This window comes from Chlorocebus sabaeus, chromosome 17, assembly GCF_047675955.1.
Source record: "Chlorocebus sabaeus isolate Y175 chromosome 17, mChlSab1.0.hap1, whole genome shotgun sequence".
Taxonomy (NCBI): Eukaryota; Metazoa; Chordata; class Mammalia; order Primates; family Cercopithecidae; genus Chlorocebus; species Chlorocebus sabaeus.
The window spans coordinates 26,117,494-26,141,048 of NC_132920.1; the positions used below are offsets into that span (position 1 = coordinate 26,117,494).

The window sequence follows — 23,555 nt, forward strand, 5'->3', positions numbered from 1 at the left end:
AGAATGCCAAGGAATAGCTTTTCCAGGAGCTTTTAAACCGACCTTACAATTCGAAGACGTAACTGCACCAGAAGCTTTGTCTCCCTGGCATTTAAAAGCATAGAGGAGAGCAACTTTTAGTTTTTAAAATGAATAAGTAAACTAATCTGAATTGTTTGGAATGCCAGGAACGTGTTATATAAAATGTTAATTAGGTGACCCGTGCACGAAAACTGCTCTCAGATACGACCAATAGGAGAGTAGACCTAGGCTCCTTCATTTGCATGTAGACTTCACGACAAAAGAACGAATCAGAGATAGAGAAACTAAATCTTCATTTACATAACATTGTCTACAAATTCCGAGGATCATGAGATGTAGATTTCATTTTGATTCCTACTTGCAGAACAGCGAAGGTAGCATGCCTGAGCCAGCGAAATCCGCTCCGGCCCCAAAGAAAGGCTCCAAAAAGGCCGTGACCAAGGCGCAGAAGAAGGATGGGAAGAAGCGCAAGCGCAGCCGAAAGGAGAGCTACTCCGTATACGTGTACAAGGTGCTGAAACAGGTCCATCCCGACACCGGCATCTCCTCCAAAGCCATGGGGATCATGAATTCCTTTGTCAACGACATCTTCGAGCGCATCGCCGGGGAGGCTTCCCGCCTGGCACATTACAACAAGCGCTCGACCATCACCTCCAGGGAGATCCAGACGGCCGTGCGCCTGCTGCTTCCCGGGGAGCTGGCCAAGCACGCCGTGTCGGAGGGCACCAAGGCCGTCACCAAGTACACGAGCTCCAAGTAAACTTAGCCCTGCAACTGCCTTAGTAAACCCAAAGGCTCTTTTCAGAGCCACTCAACTTTTCACAATTGGAGCTATATACTGGTTTCTCTTCTTGAGTCGTTAAAAGTCTACGGGTTTTACAAAAGAAGCCCACATGGGGGGCTGGAGCGGGGGTGGGGAAGGAGGAGACTGCTGCTCTCAAATAGTTCTTAATGTTGAATTTGCTTTTTTCCTTTCTTTCCTCAATTCCTTCTAAAAGGTCTTAATTTGGATTTTTAGGTTCTAAAGGAAAAAATAAAACCCTCTTCCCTCCACTGCCCCACCTCTGCGACCTGTCTGGTTTCACCAACTAGACAATTCTCAGTGTGCAACCACACTCGCATTTGCACACAACACACATTGTTCATTGGTCGACAATCCCCATCTCATCTTAATCATGTTCTTAGAGAAGTTGGGTCTCCATTGTTAAGGATTCTCCTAATCACAAAAGCTGACTATATACTTATCCCCAATCCAATCATTAATAAGGGGCATGTGATCTTTAGGATAGGTGTAGCCAAATTAATCAGATCCTTGAGGCTAAAAGGAACTCTGCCTTCTCTGCAGAACAAGTCAGGGAACAAAGAAATAAAGTTGTATTAGGAAGAAAGGAGGGGAAATGACTTTTGGGGAGGAGGCATCTGCACTGCCTGATACAAGCACCTTCCAGGCGAAGGTGGATGAAAGCTACATCCTGTAGGTTGAAAATGGATAGTCATTCATTCACATTGAAGTGCCAAGCACTGAATTTTGTACTGAGGACTTTTGCACTGAGAACAGTGGTTCTCAGACAAGTGTGCATCAGAATCACCTGGAGAGCTTGTTAAAGGAGATTGCTGATATAAAAAATATGCTAACCAAGCCTCCTGCTTACATGGAGTTTTCTTGTGATAAAGATGTGGGAGAAGATTGTGAAGAGTCTGAATGTCAAACAATGAAGTTTAGATTTATTTTGCAGACAGTTATACAAAGCTTGTGAGCAGGGACTAACAAAATTATAACTAGTTCTAGGAATATGCTTCCTGTGGCAGGAGACTGGATGCAGTGGAGGGAAATAATGATGTTGAAAGAGGATAAAGTTTCAAGCCAAAGAAATGGCAGGAGTAATGGAGCAGGGGATACAATAAACAAATCAGAAAGTAGTTGAAGGGATTTCATTCAGTATTTCATCAAATATTGACTGCATTCTCTCTGTGCCAGGCATTGAAATACTGCAGTGAGCAAGACAGACAAGAGATTTCTCTTCCTAGTAAAAGAAGAGAGACAATAGACTGGGCATGGTGGCTCAAGCCTGTAATCCCAGCACTTTGGGAGGCCAAGGAGGGCGGATCATCTGAGGTCGGGATTTCAAGACCAGCCTGTCCAACATGGCAAAACCCTGTCTCTATTAAAAATACAAAAATTAGCTGAGCATAGTGGCACAGGCCTGTAGTTCCAGCTACTTGGGAGGCTGAGGCAGAAGGATCGGATAATTGCTTGAACCCAGGGAGGCGGAGGTTGCAGTGAGCTGAGATCACACCACTGCACTCCAGCCTGGGACACAGAGGGAAATTACATCTCAAAGAAAAAAAAAAAAAAAAGAAGGAGAAGAATATATAGGTCGGTTTCACTCAGTAAATAGTAACAAAATAAACTTACTCCTGTTCAACGTATTATTTAGTATTATGTCTGTGATTCCTCTCCATCTTTAAATTTGGGATCTCTAGATCTCAGGCCCTGAAATCCCAGACTTCTAGTTGTTGACAGGAATCCAGGGAGCCCTAGGAGTTCCTTGAGTTTCCGAGCATGAGCCTTAGAAAATGTCTATGTTCATATGTCTATTTTCAACAGATTCTCAAAGGAGTTTTTGATCCATCTATTACTAAGAACTACTCTTTTTTTTGTTGTTATTGTTTTGTTTTGTTTTGTTTTGTTTGATACAGAGTTTCGCTCTCATTGCCCAGGCTGGAGTGCAATGGCAAGATCTTGACTCACCACAACCTCCACCTCCTGGGTTCAAGCGATTTTCCTGCCTCACCCTCCTGAGTAGCTAGGATTACAGGCATGCACCACCATACCCAACTAGTTTTTTTATTTTTAGTAGAGACAGGGTTTCTCCATGTTGGTCAGGCTGGTATCGAACTCCCGACGACCTCAGGCGATGCCCCTGCCTCACCCTCCCAAAGTGCTGTGATTACAGGTGAGAGCCATCGTGCATGGCAGAACCACTCTTTAAGGAAGTCAGCCCACTAAAATATATAGGTTACCACTGCTGAAGACAGATAGACTATCTAGTCTACCCATTGATCTCTAACTTTTTTTTTTTGGATAGAGTCTCACTCTGACCTGGACCTGGAAGTTGCTGGAACTACAAGCCTGTGTCAGCATGCCCGGCTAATTTTTGTATTTTTATTAGAGATGAGGTTTCTCCGTGTTGGCCAGGAGGGTCTCAAACTCCTGACCTCAAGTGATCCACAAACTTCGGCCTCCCTAATTGCTGGGATTACAGGCATGAGCCATGTGCCCTGCCTGATCTCTAACTTGTAATTAGCCCCAGTGTTCTGTCTATAATGGAACACAACAGGGGTGATACCAAGTCAACAGGCTCATTTGGCATCAGCTTTTCTGCAAAGAGCTTTTAGGTCAATGGAAGGTCATTCCACAATGAAACAAAACTGAATTTTGTGTGATAAAATTATGCTGCTTACAAAGAGACTTAACAATAAATAAGCTTAAAGGCAGGTATTTTTGTTTCATGGAACAAATCCATTGTGATTAGTCCAGCTTTGTGAAGCAGCTCTGCTCCTTGTGATCAATCAGGAAATTTCGTTCCTTCCAAGTCAATGTTCTATCATCTCCTAGGGCCTAATGTTCTCTGCTTGCTCAAAACGAAATCAATACCATTATAGCTGGGGAAGAAGGTAACACGAAAGTTTCAAAGACCAGACCTGGTAGTAACTTTTCTGTGTCTCACCTGTGTTAGAAATAATGTAGCCACATGCTTACATCTGCTCCCAGAAAGACCAGGAAATGTTGCCTCTTGCTAGACAGCCACCTGTCCAGCTTTCTTTTTATTATGATAAAATGAAAAAACTTTATTGGAAAAATGAGGGTTTATGCAATATTCTCCACAAACTAAAATCCATTTTGAGGACAGTGAATAATAGTGTCATACTGATAGTCCTGAGATTGTAATTTTACAGTGATTAAGAACAAGGACTGGAGTAACCCACTAGAGAATGGCATACTTATTTTTGTCTCATTTCCTGAGGTGTAGAGGGAAAGAAGGTGGGAATTCAATCATGATAACCTCGGTTTTAAATGCCCATTCATGCAACCACAGTGGCCTGATCTATGATTTAAGGTAAAATGACTTGTGTTAATAATAAAGTCTGAAACTATTTAAGATAAAAGGCCAACAACAACAACAACAAAAACTCGTTCAACATACCTTTAAATTGGCCGCGGGTACGTTAATAAAAAGTCCTTTTAAATTCAACAATAGAAAAATCAGTAGCTCCGGATGGAAGGCAGCTCAGAGGAACACAGCCAAGCAAGTTGGCCTCTCCCCATTCCACTGAAAAATGTTGAGAGAATCTTATATACTTTCATGGTTGTTTCTCCCACGGTAATTACTACTTTCTTCTTTAAAGATTGTATTTGCCAGTTAAGTGCCTCCCACACACCTCCTATCCCCCTATACCCATAACCATGTGAACGCCATTTTGTCTTCCTTTCATATAACAATGCCTTGGTAGGAACTAGTACCTACCTCCATTTTTTTCCCTATTCTTCACAGCAGAATCAGCCTTTACCACTTGCCTTCTGTGATACAGGTTTTGTTACCTTGTTTCTCCAACAGCTACAGTCTTTGCTACTTTCTTTCTCTGATACCCATGCAGAATGCTAGCGGCAGTTTGCCATCAGTCTCCTTATAGAAATACAGAAAACACAGGCCAAGCATGGTGGCTCACGCTTGTAATCCCAGCACTTTCGGAGGCCGAGGAGGGGCAATCTCTTTGAGCTTGAATTCAAGACGAGCCTGGGCAACATGGCGAAAATCCATAGCTACAAAAAATACAAAAATTAGCGGGTGTTGGTGGCGCAAGCCTGTTGTCCCAGCTACGCGGAAGGTTGAGGCACAAGAATCCTTTGAACCCGGGAGGCGGAGACTGCAGTTTGCCGAGATCGCGCCATTGCACTCCAGCGTGGGAGACAGAGCCAGACTGTCTGAAAATAAATTTTAAAAAAAAAAGATACACTATCCTCACTAGCCAGTAAGATATGAAGCCATAGACGTAATAAAACAACTTAACTTCACAACCGAAGCTACTAAACACGTGAAACTACATTAATTTTAAGCAGTGACTACTACTCTTTCTCCTGAGTGGATAGGTGGCCCTGAAAAGGGCCGTTGGTTTTGCGATAGCAGACTGTGGAGCTAAGCTCAGCCGCCAAAGCCATACAGAGTGCGTCCCTGGCGCTTGAGCGCGTACACCACGTCCATGGCTGTGACCGTCTTGCGTTTGGCGTGCTCCGTGTAGGTGACAGCATCGCGGATTACATTTTCCAGAAAAACCTTCAGAACTCCGCGAGTCTCCTCATAGATGAGGCCAGAAATACGCTTGACGCCGCCGCGGCGAGCCAGGCGCCGGATGGCTGGCTTGGTGATTCCTTGGATATTGTCGCGCAACACCTTGCGGTGACGCTTGGCGCCACCCTTACCTAGACCCTTCCCACCCTTGCCGCGACCAGACATGTTGAAAGCGTAGCTGTTAAGCTTGTAACACAATACCTCTGGCACAGCCACGCAGCACTTTTATAACAGTATGACGGACCTGTTTGAAAACCTCACGAGCAGTGGCGGGAACCACAGTCAGTTCCCGCCCTTCTGTGCAATTCTCCCTTGCTCAGAATGGAGGAGACCAGGAGGGGCCTGAGGCAACAAAAGAGTCTCAGTTGGGATTTCATAAATACTCTTAGATATGTATGTGCATGTAGATACACATCATACTTTCAGTCATTAACTGAGCCATCAGTTCATAAACTTTTGACAAAGAAGCCTGACAGCTGTCCCCCACTTTTCCCAGAATATGAAATAATTAGTACACACTCTTTCCCTCACAAGGTGCTGTGTTTTGTTGGTTTTTGTTTGTTTGTTTTTGCGACAGGATCTTGCTCTGTTGCCCAGGAGGGAGTGCAGTGGCACGATCTAGGCTCACTGCAACCTCTGCCTCTCAGGTTTAAGCATTCTTCTGCCTCAGCCTCCTGAGTAGCTGGGGTTACAGGCGCACGCCACCATGCCCAGCTAATTTTGGTATTTTGTTAGAAGAGACGGGGTTTCACCATCTCTTGGTCAGGATGGCCTGGAACTTCTGAACTTGTGATACGCCTGCCTCGGCCTCCCAAAGTGCTGTGATTACAGGTGTGAGCCACGCGCCGGGCCACAAGGTGCTTTCAAAGTATTTTAAGTAAATCGTATGTTTATTGTCTCTGAGATTATTTTTTATCGATTTATGCATTCCTAGTTAACCAAGCAGGGCTCTTCAGCCTGCAGGCTAGATAGTGCTACTGAGGGAACTAAAAGCATATGAAAGTTACACATTTAGAGGTCAAATTAAGATAAGATCACTTAGGGCCCGTTGAAGACATGAATATGTACATCCCCAAAACAATTAGAACCTTGTTGGGCTGAAATTTATGAAAATTTATGCTTTGATTGTATGCTTTGGTCATGCCTTTAATCACAGGACAGATTGTAGCCAGCACTGTATCATTCACCACATTCTATTACCCCAACAAATTGGCATCATAGTATCCAGCCAAACTATCATAGAGACAGCCTGCTCCACATACATGCTGTGGGGGTGACCCTGGGCAAGCTATACAAAGTTTCCTTGTTTTAAATGTACTTTAAAATTCTAACTTGTAATTATTTGTTAAGTTGGAACGAGATAATCCTATCAAAATACTTAAAATAATGTCTAGATTCCAAATAAGCAATCATTAAACATTAATTATGGTATATTACAATATTGTGGGTGTTCTCAATTCCTATCCTTAAGGTTCACCCTTCCAAAGGGATCAGACAGAGTTTTTAAATTTGCTAAAATCTGACTTTGAGAACTCCTCAAAATAATAAATAACGAAAAACTTAACTCATTGTTAATCCCCATAAAACGTTCCAGGTCCTTTGGGTGGAATATTTGGTTTTTCCTCCATGACTTGTGAGGAGAACCAGGTTTATCACAGTTGTTTGCTGTTTGATGAATTTATGATACATGGAAAAAGATTGCAGAGTAAAGTTCTTAGCCTGGGATACATCGAAAGGCTTCAGGGGATCTGGGCATAAGTACAGGAAAAAAAAAAAATCAAATTTTTTTTTTTTTCTTATTACTATTCTCCAACAGAAAGTTAGCATTTTCTCTATGTATGAACTCAGGCAACAAACAGTATAATTGCAGTACAAGTGCTTTTATTTGTATCACATTGCCATTGCCAATATCTCAAAATTGCATTTAAAAATCTCAATCCTAAAGCCGGGCGCAGTGGCTCATGCCTGTAATCCCAGCACTTTGGGAGGCTGAGGCAGGAGGATCACAAGGTCAGGAGATCGAGACCATCCTGGCTAACACAGTGAAACCTCGTCTCTACTAAAAATACAAAAAAATTAGCTGGTCATGGTGGCGGGCACCTATAGTCCCAGCTACTTGGGAGGCTGAGGCAGGAGAATGGCATGAACCCAGGAGGCGCGGAGCTTGCAGTGAGCCAAGATGGTGCCACTGCACTCCAGCCTAGGCGACAGAGCAAGACTCCGTCTCAAAAAAAAAAACAAAACTAAATCCTTCCTGAAGGGGTGGCCTGCCCCTCCACACCTGTGGGTGTTTCTCGTTAGGTGGAATGAGAGACTTGAGAAAAGAAATAAGACACAGAGACAAAGTATAGAGAAAGAAAAGCGGGGGCCCAGGGGACCGGCGCTCAGCTTACAGAGGGCCCACGCTGCACCCGTCTCTGAGTTCCCTTAGTATTTATAGATAATTATCTTTAACATCTTAAAGATAAGGGAGTGGCAGGACAATAGGATCGTTTTTAGGGAGGAAATCAGCAGTAAGACATAAGAACAAGGATCTCTATGACATGAATAAGTTTAAAGGAAAATCCTGTGCCTAGAGATAAACTTTTAGCAGCATTGTTTCATCCTATCACATGGGGATAAACCTTGGACAATATCTAGCTTTTCTAGGAACAAAGACACACCCTGCACGCCCAAAATCCATTAAACCTTGAGTTACCACAGCACATGTCTCTTGCAAGGACAAGGTTGGGGGTAGGGTCACAGATTAACAGCATCTCAAATACAGAACAAAATGGAGTCTCTTATGTCTACTTCTTTCTATATAGACACAATAACAGGCTGATCTCTTTCTATTCCCCACACTTCCAATCTAATAAGTCTTAGTCACATAGACAGATTATTATTTAATGTATTAATTTAAAAAGCACCTATGCCAGGGCATGGCTTATGCCTGTAAATCCCAGCTCTTTGAAAGGCCCAGATGGGAGGATCACTTGAGCCCAGCAGTTCAAGACCAGTCTAGCCAACATGGCAAAACCTTGTGTCTACTAAAAATGCAAACATTTATCAGGCATATTGGCGCACAGTTACTTGGGTGGCTAATCTCTTGAACCTGAGAAGCAGAGACTGCACTGAGCCAAGATTGTACCATTGCACTCCAGCCCGGGCAACAGAGTGAGACTGTGTCTCAAAATCAGTAAGTAAATAAAATAAAAAATTTAAAAGCACATATGTTAATATTTCACCAATTTGGATTTTTTATAATTTGATAATGGCATATTAATATAATTGTTTCATTTTGTATTCCTATATATTATCTAATGCATTTAAAACCATTATTCTAGGCGGGGCACAGTGGCTCATGCCTGTAATCCCAGCACTTTGGGAAGCCAAGGTGGGTGGATCACCTGAGGACAAGCATTCGAGACCAGCCTGGCCAACATAGTGAAACCCCACCTCTACTAAAAATACAAAAATTAGCTGGGCATGGTGGCACATACCTGTAATCCCAGCTACTTGGGAGGCCGAGGCAAGAGAATTGCTTGAACCTGGGAGACAGAAGTTATAGTGAGACAAGATCACGCCATTGCACTCCAGTCTGGGCGACAAGAGCGAAACTCTGTCTCAAAAATAAATAAATAAATAAATATTAATCTGGCCAGACATGGTGGCTCATGCCTGTAATCCCAGCACTTTGGGGGGCCAAGGCTGGTGGATCACTTGAGCCCAGTTCAAGAGCAGGCTGGACAACATGGAGAAACCCTGACTCTACTAAAAATACAAACATTAGCTGGGCATGGTGGCATGCTCTTGTAATCCCAGCTACAGGGAGGCTGAGGCACAAGAATCACTTGAACCCAGGAGGCAGAGTTTGCAGTAAGCCAATATTATAGCACTGCACTCTAGCCTGGGCAAGAGTTAGATTCCATCTCAATAAATAAATAAATAAATAAATAAATAAATAAATAAAATAAAATGCTTCTTAGAATGAGAGGCATAGTGTGGGCCACTCAGAGCTAAATGGTGAAAACTTGAACAAGTTACCTATTTCATAATTGATCTGCATCTTCAATGGTGTATAATGCCTCACCCAGTTATTCAATTTAAAATGAAAAACGAGAGTCAAGCACTACTATGTCAACAATACTGCACAGGGCATACTGCTGCAGAAAACAAGCATTTGGGGAGTAGCCACAAAGGCATAATAAAGAAATGGAAAGTTAAGGACAGTTGAATTATGTTCTGGTTTGACACAACTCCCTAGATGTATTTCTGCAAGTTTTTTTACATAAATATTTGTATGCCATACTATAATACCAATCTGTACTTTTAGTTATTTGTAAACTACTAGGAAGATTTAAAAGTGGACAAGTATGCAGTTAATATGAAACAGATTATAATGGCCTTTTAAGAAATCAATGTGGGGGGGGGCCTGGTGCCGTGGCTCACGCATGGAGTCGCAGCACTTTGGGAGGCAGAGGCTGGCGGATCACAGGGTCAGGAGTTCAAGATCAGCCTGGCCAATATAGTGAAACCCCGTCTCTAGTCTCTACTAAAAATACAAAACTTATCTGGGCGTGGTGGCATGCACCTGTAGTCCCAGGTCCCAGCTACTCTGGAAGCCGAGGCAGAAGAATTGCTTGAACCTGGGAGATGGAGGTTGCAGTGAGCCGAGATCACGCCACTGCACTCCAGCCTTGGCAACAGAGTGAGATTCTGTCTCAAAAAAAAAGAAAAGAAAGAAAGAAATCAATGTAAGAATTCAAAACAGAGAGAGATCTCATCGATTTTGAGAGACGGGGAATGAAAAATATAAACATTTCAAAATACATCATTAGATTAGTTTGAAATTTAAAACGGTGCAGAAGAGAGAAAAAAGAAGAAAAAAACTGAAAAAAGATACTCTGAAAGGTAATATAATTAGACCAAGATCACATAGCTCCTAAGGGGCAAAACAAGACTCAAATACATGTCATCATGTTTGCAAATTCCATACTTCTACTAAACCACAGTTCCAGAGTGTTGATTTAAGGCCATATAAAAGAGTTTGATTGCCATACTAAAGTTATTCTTAAATCTAAAGCTATATTAATCCAGCTTTCTCTCTCTTTTTTTTTCTTTGAGACTGAGTTTCACTCTTGTTGCCCAGACTGGAGTGCAATGGCGTGTTCTCCGCTCACTGCAACCTCCATCTCCTGGGTACAAGCGATTCTCCTGCCTCAGCCTCCTGAGTAGCTGGGATTACAGGCACGCACCACCATGCCTAGCTAATTTTTGTATTTTTAGTAGAGACGAGGTTTCTCTGTGTTGGTCAGGCTGGCCTCAAACTCCCGACCTCAGGTGATCCACCCACCTCAGCCTCCCAAAGTGCTGGGATTACAGACGTGAGCCACCACACCCAGCCGAATCCAGCTTTTTCTTCATGGCTTGTAAGAATAGAGAAAAACAGTTTTTAAGTGAAGAAAACATAAAGCTACAAGGAGATGGGGCATATAAATTTGAAGCTCATAGGAGGAAGATTTCACCCAGAGCAATGAAGAGGATGAATGACAGCAGAAAGGGATGAGAGAAAGGAACCACCCATAAGAAGGCTGTAACAATAGCCAGTCCAAAGAAGAGACAGAAGAGCAAGAATTACAACCATGAAAAGGCAAATAAACAAGGGAAGATGAATTTAGGGAGAATCCACCAAACTTAGTAACAGATTGGATTTGGCAACAAAGGAAAGGGAATAATTGAAGTGTTGGTTAACAAAGCAATAGTGTTGTTGTGAATAGAATATATAGGAATGTCACTTGAAAGGTTGCTTCCTAGATGTGGTTGGATATGTTGAGGGTGTGTTATAGGTAAACAATAAAGCCAATATCCAGCAATCTTAGTTAGACAGAAGCTACTTAGATGAGGATGGTCATACTGAGTCTGGTACAGAAGATGAACAAGCGGATATCCAGCAATCATCCAGAAATGCAAATTTGATACTTAGGCAAGAGGACAGGCCTGAAGGGAGAGACTTTAGTTACCTGCAAGAAACTAACTCCCAAACCCATGAAGGCAAATAGGACAGTACCTTAGAGAAGTCCCGCAGTTGGAAGGCTACAAGTCAGTTCTTCCTTTGTTGGTGCTCCAGGAAATCAAATATAATGGGTCAAAGCCATTTTAAGATTAGAAATACATGGGCTCCATAAAAAGTGAATACACACTCAAAGTAAATGTGATTCATATTTAGCTCGTTTCTCATCTCAACCATTTGATTAATTTTTATTAACATTAATTTGTTCATGTCCTAGTTGCATTTGCTACATGAAGTCATTTGTATTTTGATGCGATCAAAAAGTGTGAAACCCTCACCTTTTGTGTTTTGCTGTCCCCAGCATTTACTTCCTTCATAGTCTTAGTAAAACATATAAATGTATATGCTCCCCAGATCAACATATGTTCAAGACATTGAGGAGTGAAGAAAATCAGTTAAATCACTTTCTGCCATCACTCCATTTTCCTCTCATATCGAACATAAGCTGTACTTCATTCACTATAAGCCTATATTGTTGTTTAAACAAGAAATGTAGTACTGAATATGAAACATGGTTGTTCTTTAAATTTCTCTCTCTAGGGAATTTTGTGTGTGTGTGGTGGTTGTGTGTATAATCCTTGATCCTGTTACTTGAATATTTTGCAAAAGTTTATCTGCCCCATGTCCCCAAGCATGACAGACCCCTGAACCCAAAGACTCAAGAACATTTTAGTAATTAATTTCCCCCAGTAAAAATTTAAAAAAAATTTTTTTTTGACTCATAAATGAGTCAAACTCTCTGTCTTTTATGCCCTTTCCTGGATCTCTCCTGAGTTCAGCTATGCAAACAGTCCCAACATCTGGAGAATCACTGATCATTGTATTTCCCATTTTCCCAAGGAAATGTTGCACATTTGTTTGAACCCTCCCAAATTAACTAAATATCCAAATAGTAACAAGAAGCTATCATAAAACATTTTCAGCCCCAACTAATTTTATCAGAAAGAGCTGTTGTTCTAAGTATCCGTACTGCTGTTCTTCTGGAGAAATTCAAAAAGAACCTGTTATTTCTCTTCTCATATAAAACAGATTTCCTGGTTAAATCTCAATGAAAATCAAGTAGTTGTTCACTGTATGAGAGGCCAAAAATGTGTAGGCTATTACAAGACAGCAAGCAATTGAAGACACGAATGGAAGAGTTTATATTTTAAATGAAAATCAAGTTGTCCCTCTGAACTGTGAATCTCTGAAAGCTGGAACGTTTGATAAAGGCCGAGGCTGCCTTAATAAAAACTAGAGAAAGAAAATGTAAAGATCATAAACACTTAGCCGTTCTGGTTCATTGTAGAATAGAATTGGTGTGATTCCTCCTAAGGAAATTTAAACTATTTTGCTTTTCTGAATTTCAACAAACAACTCAGAAACAGGGTTGAGACTAGGTTGCTGCCAAGCTGAAAGACTGAGCTGGGAACCAATCAGCGCGCAGCGTGTCTGTGTGTGACATAACACGTAATCATAGATACACTCGCAGCCTGATTTTTTTTTTTTAACTATTAGATATCCAAACCTACAATCAAGTCCGAAACTTTACATGCCGTGACTCCTGGTGTATCTCCCAAGTCAAAGACTTAAGTAAAGAAAAAAGTTTGCAAGTCCGAAGGTGCAGTGAAGCGCAAGACATCCAGGCTCCTTCGGTACCTGAGTTCACTAATGACCTAGCAGCCTGTCTGTGGCCGCGCTCAAGGTGTTGGCGGCTATGTTAAGTAGAGCGGCCGCATTAAGCCGGAGCTTGCCGGTCGCGGTGTAATCTCAGCATTTTGGGAGGCCAAGGCGGGAGAATCTCTTAAGCTAAGGAGTTGTTTTTGGTGGTTTTGTTTGTGTTTGGGAATTTTTTGTTTGTTTGATTTTTGTTTTTTGGGTTTTTTTTTTGACGGAACCTAACTCTGCTGCCCAAGCTGGAGTATAGTGGGGCCATCTCGGTTCACTGCAACTTCCGCCTCCCGGGTTCAAGTCCTTCTCCCGCCTCAGCCTTCCATGTAGCTGGGACTGCAGGCGTGTGCCACCACACCTGGCTAATTTTTGTATTCTCAGTAGAGATGAAGTTTCAATGTGTTGGGCATGCTGGTCTCGAACTCTTGACATCACGTTATCCGCCCGCCTTGGCATCCCAAAGTGCTGTCATTACAAGACTGAGCCACCTTGCCTGGCCAAGCTGAGGAGTTTTGAGATCAGCCTGGGTAACATAGTGAGACCTCGTTGTAAAAATAAATACAAACTTTTAAAAATCATTTGAATAAGGTTAGGCCTTGAAAACAAATGAGGGCATCTTCGTGCTAAGAAGAGCAGCGCCTCGGGTTCGTTCCCGCTAAACAAGGCGGTCCTAGGAAAATCAAGACCAAGGCCAGGAAAGCCGCTGCAGTCATGCCCAAGACAGCTGTCCCGGCAGCCGAAAGGCCCAAGAAAGCTTGGGGCGCCCTTATTCCGAAGAAAAGTACTAAGCAGACCCCAAATAAGGCTTTTGCGGGTGGAGGCTGCTGGAGAAAAAGGTTGGTTGGTCAAAGGTGGCCAAGAAAGTTCCCAAGCCGGAGGTACCCAAGCCCCAGAAAGCGGCCCCCCAAAAACAGAAATTAAAAACTAGAGTACCTTAAAGGCTGTTTTAATAACTGCCCAATTATCAAATTTTTTACACCAATTCCGTGAAGGGAGGGGAGAGGGATAGAGGTAAGAATGCTTACTTACCTTGACTGAACAGATTCCAGTTTACGGACAGCAACAGTACACAGCAACTTTTATAGAAAAGGTGGTTGGCTCTGAAAAGAGCCTTTGGGTTTTGGTTAGCACACATTCACAACAAAATTTACGCCCTCTCCCCACGAATGCGGCGAGCAAGCTGGATGTCCTTGGGCATGATAGTCACTCGCTTGGCGTGAATGGCGCATAGGTTGGTGTCCTCAAAGAGCCCCACCAGGTAGGCCTCGCAGGCCTCCTGCAGCGCCATCACCGCCGAGCTCTGGAAGCGCAGATCGGTCTTGAAATCCTGCGCGATCTCACGGACCAGACGCTGGAATGGCAGTTTGCGAATCAGCAACTCGGTCGACTTCTGGTAGCGGCGGATCTCGCGCAGAGCCACGGTGCCGGGCCGGTAGCGGTGGGGCTTCTTCACGCCGCCGGTGGCCGGAGCGCTCTTTCTAGCAGCCTTGGTGGCCAACTGCTTGCGTGGCGCCTTCCCACCCGTGGACTTGCGAGCTGTCTGCTTGGTACGAGCCATTGCGAACTTCTAAACCCCGCTAAATGACGAAAAACCGAAAGCCTAGACTTTTCTACCCGTATATATAAAGGCAGCCCTGTTCTGATTGGACCAAGCAGCCTTTCCCCTGCAGCTCCATTGGTGGAGACGTCCACTCCCTGACAGAACATCTCCTGCATGTAGACCAAATATTAAAACTTTCCTCCGTCCGTCTCCTTTAACTGCTGGTGTTTTCAACCCTTTCCCCTCTGTGCCATCTTTCTGGCTTTTTAAAAAAACGTACTTTGATTTTCCTCTGCAAAATTTTATCTAGCTACTAGGATAACGTGTCTTACTTAATTTTTAAAAAAACGTTGGCGCCTGAAACTGACTTTGATCAACGTTTTGAAAAAACGCGCGCTAGTTGTGATTGGTCAAGTGATTTCTTTTTACCCTCTTAAGTTTAGAAAGGCTAATTTTATGTCTTGATCTGTCTATTTAAACTTGGAGATATTTTCAATAATTTGTTCCAAGTACACCATGACCATTAACAATTTGAAACCTGATGCCAAGCAACATGAACACATATTTAACTACAATATGACATCCTCATATGAAAGCACTCTCATCTTTTACAAGTTCAACTGGTATTTGTGTAATCTGCTGTAAAGAAAAGAAATAGCCAAATTTATAAATGGCACAAAAAGACCAGTGTGCCCTTGTAGTCATGCTGAACACTGTGCAAAGAAAAGAAGCTCCACCTAAGGGCCATCTGGCTCCAAGGGATGTAGGTTTATATTCCTATTTATAATTAATGAGAGTTAGCTCAGTAGAGTGGAAAGTGGCTTGCAAAAAGCAAAAACAGACCTCAAAAATCCTTACAAATTGCAGGTAATTTCGTATCATTAAGATGCATACAAAAGATAATAAAAGGTTGTTTCTGGTTCCGTTGCTTTAAGTCACTACATTCGTATGTAAATGTAAACACTGACGAACATTAACCTCTCTCCTGTATTTCTCACGCCTTTTAACAGCTTTGCAATCGTAAGGGGCTGCTGCATTGATCGATTTAAATTACCTGTGACATATACTCTCTGCATTTTAATTAGTTTGCCTTTTTTTTTTTTTTTTTTTTTTTTTTTTTTGAGATAGAGTATCTCTCTGTCGCCCAAACTGTAGTGCAGTGACCCGATCTCGGCTCACTGCAACCTCAGCCTCCGGAGTTCAAGCTTTTCTCCTGCCTCAACCTCCTTAGTAGCTAAAATTACAGGAGCGCGCCACCAGGCCTGGCTAATTTTTGTACTTTTAGTAGAGACGAGGTTTCACCATGTTGGTCAGGCTGGTCTGGAACTCCTGACTTTGTGATCCGCCAGCCTCGGCCTTACAAAGTCCTGGGATTACAGGCGTGATCCACCGCGCCCCGCCGATTTGCTTAACTATTTTTATGGCGACTTTAAAATGGAAGGTTAGTTTCACGTTGCACAGTGTAAGGACACCCACTTACAGGTAGAAGAATTACTAAACAAAACTGCAAAATAGCTGACATGGAAAAAAATATGAGCCCTTTTGATGAATACATGGGTGGCTCTGAAAAGAGCCTTTGGTTAAGATTGCCTCCGTAAAAAGTCAATATGCAAATTCTCGTTTTACTTGCCCTTGGCCTTGTGGTGGCTCTCAGTCTTCTTGGGGAGCAATACAGCCTGGATGTTGGGCAGGACACCGCCCTGAGCAATTGTGACTTTACCCAGCAGCTTGTTTAGCTCCTCGTCGTTGCGGATGGCCAGCTGCAGGTGCCGGGGGATAATGCGGGTCTTCTTGTTGTCGCGGGCCGCATTGCCCGCCAGCTCCAAGATCTCGGCAGTCAGGTACTCCAGCACCGCCGCCAGATACACCGGTGCGCCAGCCCCAACTCGCTCGGAGTAGTTGCCCTTGCGGAGCAAGCGGTGCACTCGGCCCACAGGGAACTGGAGGCCGGCCCGAGAAGATCGGGTCTTAGCCTTGGCTCGGGCCTTTCCGCCTTGCTTGCCACGTCCGGACATTGTGATATCTCAAAATAGATGTTAAGCAACGAAGTGAAAAATGTAAAACTGAATTTTCTTAGCAAGTGAGAAACTATTATACTTGGAGGCCGAATTGTAAATAACGCTATTTGATTGGCTAGAACAACCTACCAATTACAAAGAATCGCGAGAATCGCCTAATTTGCATACAACAGGGCACACAGAGACAGTTTATCCAATCAATATGTAAGTTTTCAAACGCCAGTTTAGGACACCAGCTCTAGAGATATTACGAGCTGCAGAGTGAGGATACTTGTCATTTTTCTTTAGGTTGTGGACGAGGTGTTTCTTTAACATGCCTGAACCTGCTAAGTCTGCTCCTGCCCCAAAGAAGGGCTCCAAAAAGGCGGTGACCAAGGCGCAGAAGAAGGATGGCAAGAAGCGCAAGCGTAGTCGCAAGGAGAGCTATTCCGTTTACGTGTACAAGGTGCTAAAGCAGGTCCACCCCGACACTGGCATCTCATCGAAAGCCATGGGTATCATGAACTCCTTCGTCAACGATATCTTCGAGCGCATTGCCGGGGAGGCTTCCCGCCTGGCACATTACAACAAGCGCTCCACCATCACCTCCAGAGAGATCCAGACGGCCGTGCGCCTGCTGCTGCCCGGGGAACTGGCCAAGCATGCCGTGTCCGAAGGCACCAAGGCTGTCACCAAGTACACCAGCTCTAAGTAATTCTAACGTCTTCATACCCAATCCCAAAGGCTCTTTTAAGAGCCACCCACTTTTTCAGCTATAGAGTTGTAATTACCTGCATATTTTCTGTTTACCAACAGGTTTGGTTTTATCTTGATTTGAGGGGTTTGCTGCTGTGTAGGTCTAGAGCACAGTTCTTTTGACTGCTTTAAGGCAAAATGCTGTACTTAATCTTAAGTTAGTGGTAGCATATTTGTTTTACCCAAAGTGCTGGTTACAAGGCTAGCCCATTGTGCTGATGTGCACATTTATCTTATGTTGTGCTGTGATGTGTCCCTTGTCAAACTGATTTCATAAGCAAAGAACTTTTGAAATTAAGTAATATTTCTTTTGCTACTGACAGTGTGGGGAAAAAGAATGTCTTCCTTAATTCCAGTTTAGTCATAACAGCATTGGCAAGTTTGCCTGGTTAAAATAATATAATCAAATTCTTCAAAATATAAGGAAAGCAAGACAAGCCATGTGCATGAAAACTGAAAAATGTGAACACCGGTGCCTGGATGCAGCACTAATAATCAAAATTGTTCTTTGTTTAAAGAAAAGTTTGGCTACTGGCAAAATAACATTTGGGAGTAATAACTGGAAGTCCAGGAGAGAAACACCCTTAACCCTAAAATATTTTGTGGTCACTTCCTCAAAGTTGTTTTTTACTTTTTCTCCTTCAAGGTTGACTTCATATATGTTCATTTTATTCTAATAGGCAAAAATTGTGATTTTTAAATGAGAAAATAATTTATGTCATTCTACTTACAAATACCACAATTTTTCTATTCTATATACTCACATATAAAGATATTGAAGTTGTACTGTATTGCTTGTATTACAAACCTTACTTAAGATCATAAATTGTTATGAATGGCATCCATTGTAGAATACTTAGAATTTTTACAAAATATTTTTGTATTTTTAAAAATATTTAAAATATTTTATACAAAATATTCTTAGAATTTCAACCCAGTTAAGAAAAAAGGAATAGTATTCTATATTACTTTCTTTTCTTTTTTTTTTTTTTTGTTCCGAAGTTTCACTATTATCGCTCAGACTAGAGTTCAATGGCACGATCTTGGCTCACTGCAACCTCCGCCTCCTGGGTTCAAGTGATTCTCCTGTTTCAGCCTTCCAAGTAGCTAGGACAAGAGGCAGCTGCCACCACACCCGGCTAATTTTTATATTTTTAGTACACACGGCCTTTCTCCGTATTAGCCAAGCTGGTTTCGAACTCCTGACCTCAGGTGATCCACCCTCCTCAGACACCCAAAATGCTGGGATTATAGGTGTGAGCCACCGCACCCGTCCCACAATTTTTTTTCAACTTCCCACTCCCTGTCTGGCACATAAATGGACACAGAACACAGCACTTACAAAGCATATATAAACATTCAAATAAACAAACCCCAACTGAAAATATGAAAGCAACAAGAAAAACCGAGAAAAATGAAAGCTAAAAATACTAAATAGCTTCATGTGCAAATTTACATTGGTATAGCAGTCGATTTTTGCTTTCTGTAGTTCCATAAGTAAATATCTAAACTAAGGTGTACATCAGCTTGAGGGGAATACAACTTCTTTCTGAAATTTTATGTAAAAATGTGGCCATATGTGTTTCTCCTTCCCAGAACAAATTATATAGCTTTCTATCAGATTCTAAAAATATTGTGATCCACTGTCCTAAGCAGAATAAGGCTACCCCAGTGATGACCACATCCTAATCCCTGGAGTCTGCAAATTCCTGCAGTCTTTGTTACATTACGTGACAAAGGGCAACTAAAGTTTATATGGAATTAAGGCTACTAAATTGGCTGACCTTAAGGAGATTATCTTGCATGTTACGAGTTAACCCAATACAATTACAAAGATTCTTAAAAGTGGAAGACGGAATTGGAATAGAGAACTAGAGATATGGCAGCATGAGAACGATTTGGCCATAAATTTCCAGCTTTGAAAGTGAAAGAAAAGGACCATGATCCAAGGAGAGAGTGGCATCTACAGGGTAAAAAGGCAAGGGAAAAGATACAGGCTCTTTATTTCTTTAGTTAATATCAAGTCAACACCTTGACTCTTTTGCTCAGTAAGATCTGACTGAGCCCCAATTTTAAAAACTATATAATTACAAATTTGTATTTTTTAATCATAAAATGTGATAATTTTTCAAACCAGCAATAGGAAACCAGTGCAACCATACAAGTTTAAGAATTGAGTAATGTACCAGCCCTGGCCCGAGACCCCACAGTCGCCGAGATGTTGATGCCTAAGAAGAACCAGATTGCCATTTATGAACTCCTTTTTAAGCCGGGAGTCATGGTGACCAAGAAGGATGTCCATATGCTTAAGCACCTAGAAATGGCAGACAAGAATGTGCCCAACCTTCGTGTCATGAAGGCCATGCAGTCTCTTGAGTCCCAAGGCTACTTGAAGGAACAGTTTGCCTGGAGACATTTCTACTGGTACCTTACCAATGAGAGCATCCAGTATCTCCATAATTACCTTCATCTGCCCCCAGAGATTGTGCCTGCCACTGAAGGCCGCAGTCGTCCAGAGTCCAGAGCCTGGCAGCCCTCGGCCTAAAGGTCTGGATGGAAGGTGAGCAACCTGCAAGACTCACAACAGGAGAACCCGACAGCGATACCTGCAGACGGAATGCTGTGTCCCCTGGTACTGACAAGAAAGCCAAGGCTGGGGCTGGATCAGCAACCGAATTCCAGTTTAGAGGCAGATTTGGTCATGGACGTGGTCAGCCACCTCAGCAAAACTGGAGAGGATTATTTTGCATTGAATAAACTTACAGCCAAAAAACTCAAAAAAAAAAAAAAAAAAACCCCAATTCAGTAATATATTAACTAATGTTCTATTAAATTACAGTTTTATACATTTAAATACAAATATGTAAATACTATTAAAATTATTATAGAAGCATGTAAATTCTTCCTAAATATCACAGGCGCACAGAATTTTGATATTGGTGGGATTTTAACAGCAGCAATTTACAGTTCCTTTTTGTTTAGTCTCTACATATTTGATTTCTTTTCACAGTAGAAATCGTAACATCTGTATGTCTAGGAGGGCATCCAAATTAACTAACATGTACACAGTAGCCTTCAAACTGAAGACCCAAAGATACAGGGGAAATCATACATTTTTATGCTTAGATTCAACAAAATATGGACAGCTGTGTAGAAATATGATTGGACACAAAGGGTACGAGCTAATGCTAATAGACTGAGCTAATCATAACAGCCCAGCAAGGCCTGTGTGTCTAGATTCTTCTTGGACTTTCTAGGCAGCATTCTCTCCTCCTGGGCATAGAACAAGCCCTCTCTTGAATCGGGGTCTTATGACCTACAATCAAATGAGGTAGGCCAGACCAGATAATTTCTTTACTGCCAGTTATTACACAAAAAGGCAGAAGGAGGAAAATTTGATTAATTATTTTTAGGTTTTACGGCCAGCTTTGGGGCTAGCTTTGGTTTATATGTTCCATCTTGGGGAGGAAGGAGTCTAGTTCCAATAGCTAGCTTCCGGGGAGAATGGGAGGGAGAGAGAGGAATGTAGGAGGAGAAAAACTTACTGCTGAGGCCTTCATTTTGTAGTAGTTTTCTGACTCCCAACACCACCTTTTATTTTAAAAGTCTGTAGGAAGTCGCCTATTTAATACCTTGGCCCACTACGCGTTGCCAATTCTCTTGTGATAAAGGCTGCTACCAGCATCAAAGAGAAAAGAAAACTAACAATAGAGAACTAAACATTAACACACCAGTGAGTTTTTAGGTTTAGATGTGCGTGTTAGCTAATTGTTTAAATGAGAATTATAAATTTTAATAAACAGGGAAAAAAGAAAAGCCAAAATTGTAACACGGGCCTCCACAATGAGGACTAGAATTAATGGGATCACTAATTTTCTTTCTTTTTTTTTTTTTTCTTTTCTTTGAGACGGAGTTTCACTCTTGTTGCCCAGACTGGAGTGCAATGCTGTGATCTCGACTCACCACAACCTCTGCCTCCTGGGTTCAAACAATTCTCCTACCTCAGCCTCCTAAGTAGTTGGGATTACAGGCATGCGCCACCACGCCCGGCTAATTTTGTGTTCTTAGTAGAGACGGGTTTCTCCATGTTAAAGACTGGTATTGAACTCCCAACCTCAGGTGATCCGCCCTCCTCAGCCTCCCAAAGTGCTCAGATTACAGTCGTGAGCCACAGCGTCCGACGGATCACTAATTATCCATATTTTTCTCTTCGGGAAGAAAACCCTTTTGGTCAGATTTCCCTTAGCTTGGTGCTGGAGAGGGTGAGATCTTGCAGTTTTCAAACACTTCCTAAGGGGGCTCGGTCCCCAAGAGAGCAAGCAGCAGAAATGTCAGAGGCACCATGCCTGTGGGAACAAAGCTGAACTCCTCATGGAAGGAGATTGCTACAGTTCCAGTCTTGTGAGCCGAAGCTCCTGTTCAATCGTTCTAGAGCATCCAAGCAATAAATGATATTAACTTAAAAATGTTAATATATTTAATCTCATTTAGTTGTTAAAATAGGCCTAAATTTCCTCTTTGGGGACTAAGACTTGCAGAGACGCCTCCATGGAGAGCGCACTCTTCCGGCGGGAACTGGTGTCCTTGGTGACGTCATCCGGGTCTGAGCTGTGAGAGGTGGGGCCAGCAGGCAGTATCAAAGTTCCCGTATGTGCGTTTTCAGTCTTCAATTAGGTCCGAATTCCCAGCATATAAGGGTACTACGGTCGCTCGTCTTTCACATTCCTCCGGTTTGTTTTTCAGGCTGGTTTGTCATGTCTGGTCGCGGCAAAGGCGGAAAAGGCTTGGGTAAAGGGGGCGCCAAGCGTCACCGTAAAGTCTTGCGAGATAATATCCAGGGTATTACCAAGCCTGCCATCCGGCGTCTTGCTCGGCGCGGTGGTGTCAAGCGTATTTCTGGACTCATCTACGAGGAGACCCGCGGGGTTCTGAAGGTGTTTCTAGAGAACGTGATCCGTGACGCTGTTACTTACACGGAGCACGCCAAGCGCAAGACCGTAACAGCGATGGATGTGGTCTACGCTCTCAAACGACAGGGACGCACTCTTTACGGCTTCGGCGGCTAAGGCTCTTGCTTGAACGACTCAACATCTCGACTATCTCAAATTAATTAAAGGCCCTTTTTAGGGCCGCCCACACTTCTCCTTAAAAGAGCTAATGACTTTTGTTAACTACTTTGTCACTTTATAAGTCATTGTTCCTATCCACAGGTACGTATGTCTTTCGCGGGTTTTTTTTTTTTTTTTGTTCGAAATTATATTTGGTTTCAGCATACCATTTTTTAGGCTACGATCCCTTTTCATTTAGAATTGCTGTATTAGGCATAGCCTTTTCAGGAGGTGTAGGTGCTTAGGTTGCACTGAAAAGGTTAGAGTGGTGGTGTCTCATCTGTTTCTCTTACCGCTTTTTTTTTTAATAAAACTGCATGGTTTTCCACGTAAGTAGGAAAACTGCGAGAGTGCGTAACCGCTCAAAATGGCGGACAGCGAGGAACAAAGCCGGTGCCTGGCAACGGGCGGATACGCGAATTAGCATAACGAATCTTCTGGGCGGTAATGTGGGCCTTAAATCCTGGCGGCTTGTTTTCTGTTAATGACCGAGTTTCTGGTGTGTACAGGCCCCTGAGGTAGATCAGCTCACGCGAGGAGAGGTTGCAAGTATGCATTTCGGAATATTAAGCCAACCCAGTTGTCCCTTAGAAGTTCTAATATCTGCTGTTTTTTGAATAAAGAAATTTGACCTTTTAACCCTACCCTAAAGCTTGAAATTTAACATTTAACTCACATGAGACAAATTTTAAAGTTTAGGAACTCATGTACTTGCCTCAAGCGAGGAACTGAAACTCACCGGATCACTGCATCCACACCGTGAGACTCCCATGTTTCTCAACCATCATGATTACTTCCTTAGCAATTGCTCCCTGATTTCCTATTTTCTCGCTCTTCTCGCTACATAAACCCCCCCAAATTTTGGTCGGGGAGACGGATTTGTGATTTCATCTCCCTTTATCCTAAGCAGCAGCACGGGATTAAAGCCTTCCCTCCTCTAGGTCATTGAAATTCTCTGGCGAGCAGCAGGACCTGGACTGAACCCCTGGAATCTCGGTAACAAAAACATTTAAAAAGTAGGTAGAATGTTTATGACAGTTTTTATAGTATATATACTACGCTATAATAGGACATTATACC

At 42.7% G+C, this 23,555-nt stretch overlaps 6 protein-coding genes and 1 pseudogene across 6 annotated transcripts in view; 4 read left to right on the top strand and 3 right to left on the bottom strand.

Annotated features, from left to right (window-relative positions):
* LOC119626722 (histone H4) overlaps positions 1–5,812 on the bottom strand; it is a 16,162-nt gene extending 10,350 nt beyond the window's left edge. Inside the window, exon 1 of the mRNA XM_073005708.1 lies at positions 4,230–5,812. Coding sequence (XP_072861809.1) covers positions 5,226–5,537 — 312 coding nt within the window. The 5' untranslated portion in view covers positions 5,538–5,812 and the 3' untranslated portion in view covers positions 4,230–5,225. The remainder of the gene's footprint in view (positions 1–4,229) is intronic.
* LOC103222010 (histone H2B type 1-C/E/F/G/I) lies at positions 355–836 on the top strand. Its single transcript, XM_007973478.3, has one exon. It carries the CDS (start codon positions 401–403, stop codon positions 779–781), a length of 381 nt encoding a protein of 126 aa, XP_007971669.2. The 5' UTR covers positions 355–400; the 3' UTR covers positions 782–836.
* An 8,355-nt stretch (positions 5,813–14,167) lies between the features above and the next one.
* Positions 14,168–15,168, bottom strand: LOC140708836 (histone H3.1). The gene has a single exon (XM_073005707.1). The coding sequence runs from the start codon at positions 14,630–14,632 to the stop codon at positions 14,222–14,224; it is 411 nt and encodes a 136-aa protein (XP_072861808.1). The 5' UTR covers positions 14,633–15,168; the 3' UTR covers positions 14,168–14,221.
* A 551-nt stretch (positions 15,169–15,719) lies between these two features.
* On the bottom strand, positions 15,720–16,681 carry LOC103221997 (histone H2A type 1-D). Its single transcript, XM_007973468.3, has one exon. It carries the CDS (start codon positions 16,627–16,629, stop codon positions 16,237–16,239), a length of 393 nt encoding a protein of 130 aa, XP_007971659.1. The 5' UTR covers positions 16,630–16,681; the 3' UTR covers positions 15,720–16,236.
* A 152-nt stretch (positions 16,682–16,833) lies between these two features.
* LOC103221998 (histone H2B type 1-C/E/F/G/I) lies at positions 16,834–17,376 on the top strand. The gene has a single exon (XM_007973469.3). The coding sequence runs from the start codon at positions 16,946–16,948 to the stop codon at positions 17,324–17,326; it is 381 nt and encodes a 126-aa protein (XP_007971660.1). The 5' UTR covers positions 16,834–16,945; the 3' UTR covers positions 17,327–17,376.
* A 900-nt stretch (positions 17,377–18,276) lies between these two features.
* LOC103221999 (small ribosomal subunit protein eS10-like) lies at positions 18,277–20,124 on the top strand (annotated as a pseudogene).
* A 1,953-nt stretch (positions 20,125–22,077) lies between these two features.
* Positions 22,078–22,505, top strand: LOC140708837 (histone H4). The gene has a single exon (XM_073005709.1). It carries the CDS (start codon positions 22,122–22,124, stop codon positions 22,431–22,433), a length of 312 nt encoding a protein of 103 aa, XP_072861810.1. The 5' UTR covers positions 22,078–22,121; the 3' UTR covers positions 22,434–22,505.
* Positions 22,506–23,555: the final 1,050 nt, after the last annotated feature.